Here is a 16,203-nt window from a genome sequence, read left to right on the forward strand (position 1 = left end):
GGATTGATTCCCACCTGTGTAATAATCATGCTGTCTAATCAGCATCTTGATATGCCACACCTGTGGGGAGATGAGGAAAACACTACAGTGTCACATTTCTGTCAAACCTAAAACTTTTTTTTAGATTAGTTAATGTGAAGTATTTACACATTTCGCCAAATATTTACAAACATCAAGTTACATATTTAGCTAAATGTTGAGACAAATATGCCAATTAATAAAGAGCTAATTGTTCCTCCCTGAAAGACAGATTAATAAAGCATAATATAATGTAATAATAACATAAAAAAAAAAAAAAAAAAAAAAAAAAATGGCTGTTTGTGCAAAATCTGTGGGTTTTAGGGGGGTTGGGCTTGAAGGGGGTGTCGCCCGGGGAGTAATTCATTGTAGAACGGCCACTGCTCTCCCCCTTCCCCACCAATAAATCTGTTTCCATGTAAATTGTTAGACAGAAAATATATTTCACACACTTCCAAAAATACACATTCTTTTCACTTTTGTGTTGTATTTGGAAATTAAATTACATGGAACGACAACTACTGTTTTGTGTACATTTTTATAATAATAATCATCATCACCATAACAATAATTCTGATGATGATTAGGATACTCTGAATAAATTAATATATTATATACAGAGATAATACATAGGCAGCGGATATTTTACCGGATACTGCAAACACGCAAGTAGCGATATTTGACCGGATCTCCTCGCTGATTGGCTAGTTCAAATGACATCATCGTAGAGGGTATTTCAACATGGCGGCGCCCTCAGTATTGAGTGTTGGCGCTAATTTTTCATCTTTAAATGCCGTTCAATTCAATTCAATTTTTTTTTTATATAGCGCCAAATCACAACAAACAGTTGCCCCAAGGCGCTTTATATTGTAAGGCAAGGCCATACAATAATTATGTAAAACCCCAACGGTCAAAACGACCCCCTGTGAGCAAGCACTTGGCTACAGTGGAAAGGAAAAACTCCCTTTTAACAGGAAGAAACCTCCAGCAGAACCAGGCTCAGGGAGGGGCAGTCTTCTGCTGGGACTGGTTGGGGCTGAGGGAGAGAACCAGGAAAAAGACATGCTGTGGAGGGGAGCAGAGATCGATCACTAATGATTAAATGCAGAGTGGTGCATACAGAGCAAAAAGAGAAAGAAACAGTGCATCATGGGAACCCCCCAGCAGTCTACGTCTATAGCAGCATAACTAAGGGATGGTTCAGGGTCACCTGATCCAGCCCTAACTATAAGCTTTAGCAAAAAGGAAAGTTTTAAGCCTAATCTTAAAAGTAGAGAGGGTGTCTGTCTCCCTGATCTGAATTGGGAGCTGGTTCCACAGGAGAGGAGCCTGAAAGCTGAAGGCTCTGCCTCCCATTCTACTCTTATAAACCCTAGGAACTACAAGTAAGCCTGCAGTCTGAGAGCGAAGCACTCTATTGGGGTGATATGGTACTACGAGGTCCCTAAGATAAGATGGGACCTTATTATTCAAAACCTTATAAGTAAGAAGAAGAATTTTAAATTCTATTCTAGAATTAACAGGAAGCCAATGAAGAGAGGCCAATATGGGTGAGATATGCTCTCTCCTTCTAGTCCCCGTCAGTACTCTAGCTGCAGCATTTTGAATTAACTGAAGGCTTTTTAGGGAACTTTTAGGACAACCTGATAATAATGAATTACAATAGTCCAGCCTAGAGGAAATAAATGCATGAATTAGTTTTTCAGCATCACTCTGAGACAAGACCTTTCTAATTTTAGAGATATTGCGTAAATGCAAAAAAGCAGTCCTACATATTTGTTTAATATGCGCTTTGAATGACATATCCTGATCAAAAATGACTCCAAGATTTCTCACAGTATTACTAGAGGTCAGGGTAATGCCATCCAGAGTAAGGATCTGGTTAGACACCATGTTTCTAAGATTTGTGGGGCCAAGTACAATAACTTCAGTTTTATCTGAGTTTAAAAGCAGGAAATTAGAGGTCATCCATGTCTTTATGTCTGTAAGACAATCCTGCAGTTTAGCTAATTGGTGTGTGTCCTCTGGCTTCATGGATAGATAAAGCTGGGTATCATCTGCGTAACAATGAAAATTTAAGCAATACCGTCTAATAATACTGCCTAAGGGAAGCATGTATAAAGTGAATAAAATTGGTCCTAGCACAGAACCTTGTGGAACTCCATAATTAACTTTAGTCTGTGAAGAAGATTCCCCATTTACATGAACAAATTGTAATCTATTAGACAAATATGATTCAAACCACCACAGCGCAGTGCCTTTAATACCTATGGCATGCTCTAATCTCTGTAATAAAATTTTATGGTCAACAGTATCAAAAGCAGCACTGAGGTCTAACAGAACAAGCACAGAGATGAGTCCAACCTTCACTAATGCTGTTTCTGTACTATGATGAATTCTAAAACCTGACTGAACTCTTCAAATAGACCATTCCTCTGCAGATGATCAGTTAGCTGTTTTACAACTACCCTTTCAAGAATTTTTGAGAGAAAAGGAAGGTTGGAGATTGGCCTATAATTAGCTAAGATAGCTGGGTCAAGTGATGGCTTTTTAAGTAATGGTTTAATTACTGCCACCTTAAAAGCCTGTGGTACATAGCCAACTAACAAAGATAGATTGATCATATTTAAGATCGAAGCATTAAATAATGGTAGGGCTTCCTTGAGCAGCCCGGTAGGAATGGGGTCTAATAGACATGTTGATGGTTTGGATGAAGTAACTAATGAAAATAACTCAGACAGAACAATCGGAGAGAAAGAGTCTAACCAAATACCGGCATCACTGAAAGCAGCCAAAGATAACGATACATCTTTGGGATGGTTATGAGTAATTTTTTCTCTAATAGTTAAAATTTTGTTAGTAAAGAAAGTCATGAAGTCATTATTTTCCCCACTGTATTTCGCTGTTTGTATGCTGTAAATTACGCTTTCTAGTCAAAACGTCCACAAACCAAAATGTCCACAGCCAAAACACCCAAATAGTTTGAATTTGTAGAATAACATGCATATCTTAAATTTGAGATAGCTCTAATCTATAGTAATAATTAAATTACACCACTCACCACCACTGTGTATTCATGGTCCACCAGACCACTCTTGTTTTAAATAAGGATATTTACCTGATGGAAGTTGTACATCTCCATGAATCATTCTTTCTTGTTATGAAGTGGTTATGGTGCACTGAACAAAATAGCAAAATCTCAAAAATCAACCTTTATTCAGAAATGTGTTAATTAGCAACCTTTAATATATTTGGCTGCAAAACCTGGTATCTCCACCTTCAGTTTGTTTGCAAAACTCAGTAAGTCCATCACTTTAACGTACGCTAGGACAGAGACGCCAAGTCGGCTAAAAGTTTAATTCCAATGCTCCTCAGCGTGCTCCTGCAGGTGGTCCACCTGCTGCTGCGCCTGATGTTTGGGAAAACGAGTGAGACAAGAGCTGTGTGAAGCCACACATCTAGCTCTCTCCATCTCCACCTCTTCTCTGTGCCACTCCATGGCACAGATCCCAACTAAGCATGCAGTCACAAAGTGCTTCTGCTGTGGATTTAAAAGAACAAACTGGAGCGATCCGAATGTTCATCAGCAGATGGATGAATATGGGTGTGTGTGTGGAGACAATTTGCCTCATTCACAACGTGACACAACTTCACGATGCGCTGTTACGTGGTAACAGGTTGCAGCAGTTCCTGAGGACACCTGATGCCTCTACCTCAAATCATCACATTCGTGATCAGCAGCCAAGAATGTATACTTTGTGGCATTTGTAACGTGCCATCGTTATGTGTAAACACAGCATCAGAGAAGCTCTCATGGGCGCCACAATCTTTGCGTCACGTGACCGAGATACATGCCAGTGAGTGGTGCGCTGTTCACTATATGGTTTTGCACACAAACTGGAATGGCGCTTACGAGGTTCTGCATACAAACCGCATCTTGACTTTCATTTACCACAGGATTTATGGGGTGTTGCAGCAGAATTGATTTTGTTATCAGATACGAGCCTCGGTAAGCTTTCACTTGCAATGGTTATCTCATTTTCTGTCAGCGTGGCGTTGACGGGGTTTTGCGCCTGAACTCTTCATATGCTAGTTTACTCATAATTAGCTTTGCATGGTAACAATGCTAAAAGTTACCAAACAGAATAAAAGGTTTTGTGCTCATTATTTTCAAAATGTAACAAATGTTGAGAAGTATGTACACCATGCAGGTTTAAATGAACTAGGTGTTGTATGGAATGATTAAAGTTGAATAGAGTGTATACTTGTGCCATAATGTGTTTAAGGGTTTTATCATGATATAAAATGAATGAAAATGTGTATGCCTATGCTTTGATAGGTATTCAGTTGATTTATGATGGTTTTGAAATGATACAATATTATACGGTTTGATTAATGATTGAAATACGTGCTTATGATGAATTGCATTGAACATGTGGAACTGCTGACAGGTGTGTTGACTCTCAAATCAGTAAGGTGTTTTGGTTTAAGGTTTTCATAAATATGTTCAGAAGTAGGGTGTAACATGTTGGTTTAAAACATGTCAGACATTGACCATTTTTTGAATAAAGTCATGACTAATGCCTGACATGATGTTCCATGATATGTTCAAAGGTCATGAGGTCAAGATGTGTACTGCAAAAAATATATTAGAACAATAATATTATTGTTGTCTCTGTTTATAATCAAATGGTTTGTACATTCATGTTTGAACTATTCTGATCAATAATGTACAGCTGAATGACTGTACTGTTCAAAATGAATTGCTGTTTGCTGTATTCTGTAAAATGTGAGTGATCTCATACTTTGACTGTGTGAAAGAATTTAGCTTCCAGAGGTAAACAATGATTGGGTTATTTCTCATCGGAAGCCAACCTTGAGAGTGTCTGGAATACAGACACTCTCAAGGTTGGCTTCAGATAAGAAATAATCCAGCCATTGTTTTCCCTCTGGGAGCAAAACACATTACTGATTTGAGAGTCAACACTTTACTGATTTGAGAGTCAACACACCTGTCAGCAGTTCCACATGTTCAATACAATATATCATAAGCACATACTTCAATCATTAGTCAAAAGGGAACTTTTAGGACAACCTGATAATAATGAATTACAATAGTCCAGCCTAGAGGAAATAAATGCATGAATTAGTTTTTCAGCATCACTCTGAGACAAGACCTTTCTAATTTTAGAGATATTGTGTAAATGCAAAAAAGCAGTCCTACATATTTGTTTAATATGTGCTTTGAATGACATATCCTGATCAAAAATGACTCCAAGATTTCTAGAGGTCAGGGTAATGCCATCCAGAGTAAGGATCTGGTTAGACACCATGTTTCTAAGATTTGTAGGGCCAAGTACAATAACTTCAGTTTTATCTGAGTTTAAAAGCAGGAAATCAGAGGTCATCCATGCCTTTATGTCTGTAAGACAATCCTGCAGTTTAGCTAATTGGTGTATGTCCTCTGGCTTCATGGATAGATAAAGCTGGGTATCATCTGCGTAACAATGAAAATTTAAGCAATACCGTCTAATAATACTGCCTAAGGGAAGCATGTATAAAGTGAATAAAATTGGTCCTAGCACAGAACCTTGTGGAACTCCATAATTAACTTTAGTCTGTGAAGAAGATTCCCCATTTACATGAACAAATTGTAATCTATTAGACAAATATGATTCAAACCACCGCAGCGCAGTGCCTTTAATACCTATGGCATGCTCTAATCTCTGTAATAAAATTTTATGGTCAACAGTATCAAAAGCAGCACTGAGGTCTAACAGAACAAGCACAGAGATGAGTCCACTGTCTGAGGCCACAAGAAGATCATTTGTAACCATCACTAATGCTGTTTCTGTACTATGATGAATTCTAAAACCTGACTGAAACTCTTCAAATAGACCATTCCTCTGCAGATGATCAGTTAGCTGTTTTACAACTACCCTTTCAAGAATTTTTGAGAGAAAAGGAAGGTTGGAGATTGGCCTATAATTAGCTAAGATAGCTGGGTCAAGTGATGGCTTTTTAAGTAATGGTTTAATTACTGCCACCTTAAAAGCCTGTGGTACATAGCCAACTAACAAAGATAGATTGATCATATTTAAGATCGAAGCATTAAATAATGGTAGGGCTTCCTTGAGCAGCCCGGTAGGAATGGGGTCTAATAGACATGTTGATGGTTTGGATGAAGTAACTAATGAAAATAACTCAGACAGAACAATCGGAGAGAAAGAGTCTAACCAAATACCGGCATCACTGAAAGCAGCCAAAGATAACGATACATCTTTGGGATGGTTATGAGTAATTTTTTCTCTAATAGTTAAAATTTTGTTAGTAAAGAAAGTCATGAAGTCATTACTAGTTAAAGTTAATGGAATACTCAGCTCAATAGAGCTCTGACTCTTTGTCAGCCTCGCTACAGTGCTGAAAAGAAACCTGGGGTTGTTCTTATTTTCTTCAATTAGTGATGAGTAGAAAGATGTCCTAGCTTTACGGAGGGCTTTTTTATAGAGCAACAGACTCTTTTTCCAGGCTAAGTGAAGATCTTCTAAATTAGTGAGACACCATTTCCTCTCCAACTTACAGGTTATCTGCTTTAAGCTACGAGTTTGTGAGTTATACCACGGAGTCAGGCACTTCTGATTTAAAGCTCTCTTTTTCAGAGGAGCTACAGCATCCAAAGTTGTCTTCAATGAGGATGTAAAACTATTGACGAGATACTCTATCTCCCTTACAGAGTTTAGGTAGCTACTCTGCACTGTGTTGGTATATGGCATTAGAGAACATAAAGAAGGAATCATATCCTTAAACCTAGTTACAGCGCTTTCTGAAAGACTTCTAGTGTAATGAAACTTATTCCCCACTGCTGGATAGTCCATCAGAGTAAATGTAAATGTTATTAAGAAATGATCAGACAGAAGGGAGTTTTCAGGGAATACTGTTAAGTCTTCTATTTCCATACCATAAGTCAGAACAAGATCTAAGATATGATTAAAGTGGTGGGTGGACTCATTTACATTTTGAGCAAAGCCAATAGAGTCTAATAATAGATTAAATGCAGTGTTGAGGCTGTCATTCTCAGCATCTGTGTGGATGTTAAAATATACATATACTGCATTAAATGAGAGTTATGGACACGGCCGAATAATAATAATAATAAAAAAAACATCAAAATCGAAAAATATTAAAGGAGTTATGACATCTTGAATGCAGTATGTTTGTTTATACAAGTAGTTCCAAGTTTTGCCACTAGAGTCTTGCCGTGCGAACAGCCAAATGAGAGTTATGGCCACGGCCTTATTTTTTTTTCTCGCTCCTGAAGCACTGCCCGACTGCTCGGTGTTGTTGCGAGCGGCGTCGGTACTCGGCTGGGGACGCGGAGGAACCGAAACACTTTGAGAAGTTGCGCGGCGGCGATGCGGCGTGTCCCGTTTGTTTATCCCGAGCAGTTTTCCCCACGCGCGCACTCCGAACTCCAATCTCGCTTATAAGCGTTTATGTCATATTTACATATAATACATGTTGCGTGTTTGTAGGCATTATCTGCCAAATAAACGAATCAAATCAAAACGTGGACTTTGAGTCTGTAATAAAGCTGAATTGAAATGAAAAGTTTTATCTTAAGATAAGCTAAAGAAGTGACCGGAAAAACCCGACTGTACAATAAAGTGAGAACACCAACAGTTTACTTTAAAACACACGACTAATAATAATGACAATTTTTAAAAGGTACCAATAACTTAAAAAAAAAATCGAATTTTTACCTCCAAAATCAACTTTGAATCATCGACAGACATTTTTCTGAGGCGCAGCACCTCGGTCAGCACGAAGGTCCGGTTATTCCGTCCGTATAAAAGGTCCGACAGAAACAACAACCCACTGAAAAACACCCAAGGTGTATAACTTTAATAAAATCGTGCAAAGTTGTTGACTTTTGTATTTTGGTGCTCCCATTTGTTATTGTATCCCAGTTTTCTGTTGGCTTGTTGTGCAACCTATCACACGGCTTCCTGTCATGTGACCTCCCTAATTTGACACACGACACAAAGAGAAAAGTGTATGCTGTGTTTCATATTTTTTCGTTAAACGCTGCGCCAGAACCATCGTCTGCTAACAAAAGTAAAGTGTCACATTAAGTTAAATAATTTTTAGGACAAATGGTGTTAACTGAAGAGCAGATTTTCCTTTACTCTTTGACAAAATAATTCACTCCAAGTGTCTTTAAAAACAATATTGTGTCATAACTTATAAAAAGTGAGAAATAGTTAACTCTTTAATACTCTTCTCATAGTTGTGTGTAATAGAGAAGGTACTGTAGTTCAGTACCACCTAAAATGCATTAATCCAGCCTGAGTATTCTATAACCTACATGAAATGTATGGTGGCCATCAGGGTGACAACAATAAACAGGTCGGAGTCATTAAAGAATAACACAGGGGTCATCATTTAAAAAATGCTCCAGTCATATTCAAAAGTAAAACACATTACTTATTGGATTAGAAATATTCCGAACAGGCAGTTTGGATGATCTATGACGGAATGTTATGGGATAAGAACAGATAAAATTCTAGCCTAGGTCAGTTTCAATTTGTACAAACATCAAAAGGTAAAGCTGCTCCAGTTATGATAAGAAGTGATTCAAATATTTGATTGTGCAAATACAATTTTTTTAAAGAATAGTTTGCACCATCTGTTTTGCTTTGTTATGTTTTGGGTCATATGGAATAGAATCCAGCATTTTGAAGAATGATTTTGCTTTTTTTTTTTTTAAATCTGATCAGTACAAGTAATTTGCATCACAAGTTGCCAAAATTGGAAGTTTTATTTTTTGACCCCTGTGTAAGCCTTCAATGGCCCCGACATTATTTGGCTGCTACTTGTATATGAAGTTAAAGTTGAAGTACTTTTAAATTGCCCACATCATAGCTTTTTTTAAATGTGTTGCAGCCTTCAACACAGGAATGGATGTACAGGTGTGTCTGAAAAAAATAACAATATGAAAAAGTCAAATATTTTTGTCATTTATTTCAGAAAGTGTAAATGTTATATATTCTAGACTCATTACACACACATTAATTTTTTTTATTTCATTTGAATAATTATGGCTAAATAAAATAATAATAATAATAATAATAATAATAATAGTCTAAATACCATGAAAGTAAATGTTCCGATGGCTGTGGGAGATTTTATGAGCATTTTTCATTTTGTTCCTACCTTTTCTGATTTGAAGGTTGTATTACTTGACTACAGCTACCTCTCCAGAATGACTTTCACACATTTTTCTGGAGGTCTTGATAAAATGTTAGACTCAGTTGTTTATTAACCTCAGGTGGTATCATCATAACTGTCTGTGTCCTTGGACTAAAAAAAACTTCATGTGCTTTGTCTCAGTCCACCCAGCTGTAAATGGGTACCAACTTTAGCTGAGGAAGTAACCCGAGTCAGACTGTTGTTCCATCCATAGGGAGTCAGACACTCATCTGTTACGTCCCATGGAATCTGGGGATAAGCACCGACTGTGAACCTCAGGATCTGTACAAGACTATGCTAAACTGACTTGGCCATTAGGGTTTGTCTCCCGCATGGATCTGTTTGTGCCTTAAGTACCAGTTCATGTGACTGAAACTATGCTGACATTCTTCACAGAGGTTGATTCTTACACCAACAAAGTCACGTTAGTGGGCTTGACCTGGGTGATGTCAGCCAACAAGTATATGAGAGCACGTCATCCAGCATTCAGTCCATTTTGGAATCTACTGCCGAGACGCCAACTGACATCCGAAATTCATAGAACCGTAGTTACGTATGTAACTCTTGTTCCATTTCATTCCTCCTGACCGCCAGAGGGCAGTGCTTAGCACATGAATGACCTCATACCAACAAGGTCACGAGGAGGCTGCCCAAGTTGCTGTTGCACAGATGTCGATCAGTGGAACAACTGTTAGGGCAGCCCATGAAGTGGATATGCCCAGGTTGAATGACTGTTGTCTGTTTCACACATCCCTTTTTTCTTTTCTCTTACTGCACATTTTATTTTACCTGCACATTTCATACAGGGAGAGTGCAGCTCAAACCAAAGTCAAATTCCTTTTATTCTGTGGATACTTGGCAATTAAAGATATTCTGATTCTGATTCACTGTGGGCACGTTGATGAATTTTTAAGGTTGATGACTGGCTGAAAGATTTCCCACACTGGTCACAGCTGTATGGTTTTTCTCTTTGGTTTTTCATTTATCTTTGATATCTTTTTAATAGAATACAATGGGCCCCAAACCTGGGGTCTAAAGTTGCACCCTAGGCTCTATAGTTATCCTAACCAGAGCTGGTGTTGTATCCGAGGGCTCTCTTCAAGATGGTGATCGTTCCCTTAATTGCAGACAACTGCACTTCATGTGCACTTGGGTGACCGGGGATTGCCTCAACGTATTTCTTCAGATTCTTCTTCATCAGGCCTGTTGCTCCCACCACAACTGGGATGATATTGATGTCTTTCAATGACCGTGTTGTTCGTAGGTCATTTTTCAGGTCTTGGTATTTCGAGATCTTTCCCCTTTCCGTTCGATTCAGGCCGTAGTCATTGGGGACTGTCACATCAATGATTTTGGCTGTTTTCTCTTGCTTGTTCCAGATGACAATATCAGGTTTGATTGCACCTCCTTCAATGTGTCTTCCTGCTGGGATCTCTTTGTCGTAGAAGACCGTTACTTTTCCATTGGATGAGACTGGTGCTGGCTCGTGCTCCCAGACATGTTCTTTGACTTCCATCTCCAGTTCCTTGCAGACCTTCCAGTGGAGATATTGACAGATCTTGTTGTGTCTGGATGTATAATGTCCGTCTGCCATGAGGATCTGGCATGCTGAAGTTAGATGGTTTATACTCTCAACAGCTGTATGACAGAATCGGCATTTATCATTCTGTGAGATCCCTGCCATTTTTTTGAAGCCATTTGTTAGAAGTCCCAGATCTTGTGCTCCAATCAAAATTGTTTCTCAATCAAAACCAAGTTTTCCATTTTTTTTAGCCACTGCATTGATCCAACTTTGTCATTGTATTCCTTTTCGAGTTCTTCTTGGACACGTCCGGCTCTTTTGTGCTGTTTCCATCTTTCCACTCGATGTTTTCCTTCTCTTGTGCTGTATTGGTCTCTGGTCTGTCTTGCAAGTTTTGTTGCAGGCATGAGACTGTTGCTTTTTCTCTCTTGTAGAAGTTCTCCGCCAAAGTTTTTTGCCAGTTTAGTGATTGAGGTCCATTCGGTTAAGGCCTTGTGGTGTTGTGCGACCTTTTTTACAATTTCTTCTTCAGAGCTCTCTAAGTACTGTCCAATACTTATTATCGATGCTCTGTAGGCCTGGTTGATTTCAGTGAGACCCATACCACCTTCTCTGCGAGGGAGAAATATTCTGTCCATGCACTGATTTCTGTATGTGACTTTGTGGAGGGTGAGCATCTTCCTGGTTTCTGTGTCCAACTTATTAAGCTCACGCTGTGGCCAGTCAACTATGCCAAACCCATAGGTCACCACTGGTATTGCAAACTGGTTTATGGCTGTGATCTTGTTCTTTGGTGTCAACTGTGTTTTGCAGATCTTTTTTAAGCGGTTTAGGTATTCTTGTGTTGTTTTTGTTCTCATTTTCTTGTGCTCAATTGTATTATGTTGTTCGATTCCCAAGTATTTGTATGTGGAGTCTACGGCCAGATCTTCAATGTAGTTCCCTTCATCCAATTGTATGTTTTTGTTTTTTGTCTTTTTACCTTTTGTCATTGTGCATTTTGAGCATTTATCCAGTCCAAATTCCATACCAATGTCTTTTGAGAACTTATGGACAGTTTTCACGAGGTGACTGAGTCCCTTTTTTGTGTCGGCATAGAGTTTCAAATCGTCCATGAACAGCAGATGGTTCACAAGTTTTTTTTTTTTTTTTTTCCTGCTTCTGCTTAAGTCATATCCGATGCCATGCTCCTTCAGGGTTTTGCTGAGCAGGTCCATGATTAAGCAGAATAAGAGAGGTGAAAGGCTGTCTCCCTGAAATATCCCACTCTGAACTCTTACGTCTGGGATTGTTATTTGTCCCTCTGTGTGGTTGAGGGTGATGGTGGTGTTCCACTTGTTCATTTGTGCTCTCAGGAAAGATCTTATTTCCTCATTGATGTTGTAGAGTTCTAAGGACCTCATGATCCAGGAGTGTGGTACACTGTCAAATGCCTTTTTGTAGTCAATCCAAGCCATGCTGAGGTTCCTCTTCCTTTTTTTGCAGTCCTCCAGGATAACATTGTCTGTCAGTAACTGGTCTTTAGCTCCTAATCTTCTTCTGGAACAACCTTTCTGTTCATTTTCCAGGTAGCCACCAGTGTCAAGATGTTCATAAATGGCATCAGCTATGATTCCTGTCAGCCATTTGTACGTTGTTGTTAGGCAGCAGATGGGTCTGTAATTGTTGGGAAGCTGTGTTTCCTTGGTCTTTGGAATTAGGCTTGTGTTCCCTGTCGTTATCCAGTCTGGTGTTTCCTCTTCTCCGTTCAATATTTTTGTGAAAGCCACAGCATAATGTTGGTGTAATGCTGTCAGTCTTTTCAGCCAAAAATTTGGGATTTTGTCGATGCCAGGTGCCTTGAAGTTACTGTATTCACTCATTTTCCAATCCAATCCACTTTATTTATATAGCACATTTAAACAACAGAACAGTTTCCAAAGTGCTGCACATAAAAATGATTATACAACTATACAAAACAATAAACCCACTCAGATACTAATAAATAAATAAACATAAAAACAATAAATAAATAAAACACTGGGCCAAAGACAACAGAGGACCATACAACTCATGCAGAGCTAAAAGCCAGAGAATAAAAGTGGGTCTTCAGACGAGACTTAAAACACTCCATTGTGGGGGCTGTTCGAACGTGGAGAGGCAGAGCGTTCCAGAGTCTGGGCCCAGCCACAGAGAAGGCCCTGTCCCCCCTGGTCTTAAGTCTCGTCCTAGGCACCACAAGCTGGAGCTGGCCCTCAGACCTCAGAGCACGCGCTGGGGAGTAAATTTGGAGGAGGTCTACAATATATTGTGGGGCCAGTCCATTTAAAGCTTTAAAAACAAATAATAAAATTTTAAAATCAATTCTAAAATTAACAGGGAGCCAGTGCAAAGACGCAAGAATAGGTGTAATATGTTCATGTTTTTTGCTCCCAGTTAAGAGGCGTGCAGCAGCGTTCTGGATGAACTGCAATCTGCTAAGTGTATTTTGATTAATTCCATAAAGTGAATTGCAGTAATCCAGGCGTGAAGAAATAAAAGCATGCATGACGTGCTCCAAGTCAGAAAAGGATAACATTTTCTTTCTGATTTCCTCTTCAGTGATTACAGTTGCTGGCATTTGTTGTTTGTTTTTCTGTTTTATTTTTTCAATCCACTCAGCCTCTTGATGTTGTTTTGTATCTTCAAAGAGTGGTCTCCAGAATTTTTCAATTTCCTCTCTCTCAGGTGGCTGCTGTACTTCTATTGTGTCGTTTGCCAGCTTCCTGTACACTAGTCTGGGGTTTTTTGCAAATAGTTTATCTGTTTTGCTTGTATTTTCTTGTCTTTGTTCCTAATTTGTGCTGCGAAAGCTTTTACTAAGGCTTGATGTTCAGCCTTCCACCTAGCTGTTTGTCTTCAACATTATATTTTCTTTTAATGCGATTTACTTTTTTAAGAAGATTCTTTTTGTGGTTTTTGTTTCCCAAAAATGTGGCCATTTGGGAGATCTCTGCTCTTAGGCGGCTGATTTTTTTTGTCGTCATTTCTTTTTCCATCGTGGCATGGTATTCTTTTTCTTATTTGTGGTTCCGTTTCTCTCCAAATCTTGTGGGGCTAATTTACTTTGTATGTACCATGCCGCTCCATAATTTACAGAGTTTAACTCTTTCAATGTGGTTCCTTTTGGGACCAGTTTGGTCAGTCCTATGTTAACTTTTTGCAGGATAGTTTTGAATTTTGTATTCTCCTTTAGTTTAGTCAGCTTTGGACGCTCTTTCATGTCCATTTTTCTTGTTTCTTCAATCTTATTTGCCAATTCCTCTTCTAGTTCCTGCTGTTCTGGGTCTGTGTGCACCTGTATATTGTTTTGTAGATGAGCTGGTGAACTGCTCATTTTTTCGGGGAGCAGTGAGTTGTTTGTTTTTTCAGGGGGCAGTGAATGCGTTGGTGTTGTTTTAGGCTCGATAAATGGCTGATAGATTTCCCACACTGATCACAGGTGTACAGTTTCTCTCCACTGTGGATGCGTTGGTGTGTTTTAAGGTTGATGACTTGCCCAAACTTCTTCCACACTGGTCACACATGTACGGTTTCACTCCACTGTGGATGAGTTTGTGTATTTGTAGGCTCGATAAATGGTAGAAAGATTTCCCACAAAGGTCACAGGTGTACGGTTTCTCTCCACTATGGATGTGTTGGTGTTGTTGTTGGCTCGATAACTGGCTGAAAGATTTCCCACACTGGTCACAGGTGTATGATTTCTCTCCCGTGTGAATGCGATGGTGACTTTCCAGGGTATTTAACCGGTTGAAAGAGTTCCCATATTGGTCACAGGTGTACGGTTTCTCTCCACTGTGGATGCGTTGGTGACTTTCCAGGGTATTTAACCTGCTGAAAGATTTCCCACACTGGTCACAGGTGTACAGTTTCTCTCCACTGTGGATGCGTTGGTGGCCTTTTAGGCTCAATAACCATCTGAAAGATTTCCCACATTGGTCACAGGTGTACAGTTTCTCTCCACTGTGGATGCGTTGGTGGCCTTTTAGGCTCAATAACCATCTGAAAGATTTCCCACATTGGTCACAGGTGTACAGTTTCTCTCCACTGTGGATGCGTTGGTGTTTTTGTCTGGCAGATGACTGGCTGAAAGATTTCCCACACTGGTCACAGGTGTATGGTTTCTCTCCACTGTGGATGAGTTGGTGGCGTTTTAAGCTCGATAACCGGCTGAAAGATTTCCCACATTGGTCACAGGTGTATGGTTTCTCTCCACTGTGGATGCGTTGGTGAATTTGAAGGGTATTAAACCGGCTGAAAGATTTCCCACATTGGTCACAGGTGTACGGTTTCTCTCCACTGTGGATGCGTTGGTGGTATTTTAGGCTTGATAAATGGCTGAAAGATTTCCCACACTGGTCACAGGTGTACGGTTTCTCTCCACTGTGGATGCGTTGGTGGTATTTTAGGCTTGATAAATGGCTGAAAGATTTCCCACACTGGTCACAGGTGTACGGTTTCTCTCCACTGTGGATGCGTTGGTGGTATTTTAGGCTTGATAAATGGCTGAAAGATTTCCCACACTGGTCACAGGTGTACGGTTTCTCTCCACTGTGGATGCGTTGGTGGTATTTTAGGCTTGATAAATGGCTGAAAGATTTCCCACACTCGTCACAGGTGTATGGTTTCTCTCCACTGTGGATGCGTTGGTGAATTTGAAGGGTATTAAACCGGCTGAAAGATTTCCCACATTGGTCACAGGTGTACGGTTTCTCTCCACTGTGGATGCGTTGGTGGCATTTTAGGCTCAATAACTGGATGAAAAATTTCCCACATTGGTCACAGGTGTATGGTTTCTCTCCACTGTGGATGTGTTGGTGACTTTCCAGGGCATGTATCTGGTGGAAAGATTTCCCACATTGATCACAGTTGTACGGTTTCTCTCCACTGTGGATGCAGTGGTGAATTTGAAGGGTATTTAACCGGCTGAAAGATTTCCCACATTGGTCACAGGTGAATGTTTTTGTCTCACTGTCAATAAGATGTTTTAGATGAGATGACTGACTAAAAGCTCTGTCACACTGGTCACTGGTGTGTGGTTTTTCCTCATCATGGATGAGCTGGTGGTGTTTTATATGAGATAACTGGCTGAAAGTTTTTCCACGCTGGTAAGACTTGTACCATTTTTTGGCCCTTCCTGGTTTTGGGTGAACCTCATTAATCTGAGCAAAGGGCTGAAGTCTGTCTCCATTTGTCTTGTTGTGTTCGTGCAGTGCCACAAAAACACACACACACACACACAAAAAAGTGATGTGCAAGTTGTGGAAAATAGTCACATGCAGGAGTCACTGTGCAACAGAAGTCAGTAAACCTCACTCCCCAACAGCTAAAAGGACTCTCTGACCAGAGCCGTGGGTTGTGGCCTTCTGGTTAGAGAGTCCATCCACCTCCCATGC

At 39.7% G+C, this 16,203-nt stretch overlaps 2 protein-coding genes and 1 long non-coding RNA gene across 6 annotated transcripts in view; 1 reads left to right on the plus strand and 2 right to left on the minus strand.

Annotated features, from left to right (window-relative positions):
* The window catches only part of LOC117528231 (zinc finger protein 271-like), a 136,512-nt gene that overhangs the window by 65,343 nt on the left and 54,966 nt on the right, over nt 1–16,203 (minus strand). The window contains exon 1 of one of the 4 annotated variants that reach the window (XM_034191068.1): nt 7,779–7,872. The exons of 2 other annotated variants lie outside the window; for them this stretch is intronic. In XM_034191068.1, coding sequence (XP_034046959.1) covers nt 7,779–7,811 — 33 coding nt within the window. In that variant the 5' untranslated portion in view covers nt 7,812–7,872. Of the gene's footprint in view, nt 1–7,778; nt 7,873–16,203 lie in introns of those variants that run through there. One more of the 4 variants, XM_034190861.1, reaches the window with a different exon arrangement.
* Nucleotides 14,186–14,680, plus strand: LOC117531270. Its single transcript, XR_004566603.1, has 3 exons — nt 14,186–14,249; nt 14,417–14,500; nt 14,669–14,680. It is a non-coding gene; the product is annotated as an uncharacterized LOC117531270 (long non-coding RNA).
* Nucleotides 14,731–15,857, minus strand: LOC117518751 (zinc finger protein 239-like; the record flags this gene model as incomplete). Its single annotated transcript, XM_034179973.1, has 3 exons — nt 15,813–15,857; nt 15,491–15,645; nt 14,731–15,406 (listed from the first exon to the last, which is right to left on the minus strand). Coding segments are annotated over exons 1-3 (876 nt in total), but the record flags the coding sequence as incomplete, so codon positions are not given.

This window comes from Thalassophryne amazonica, chromosome 1 (assembly GCF_902500255.1).
Source record: "Thalassophryne amazonica chromosome 1, fThaAma1.1, whole genome shotgun sequence".
NCBI lineage: Eukaryota > Metazoa > Chordata > Actinopteri > Batrachoidiformes > Batrachoididae > Thalassophryne > Thalassophryne amazonica.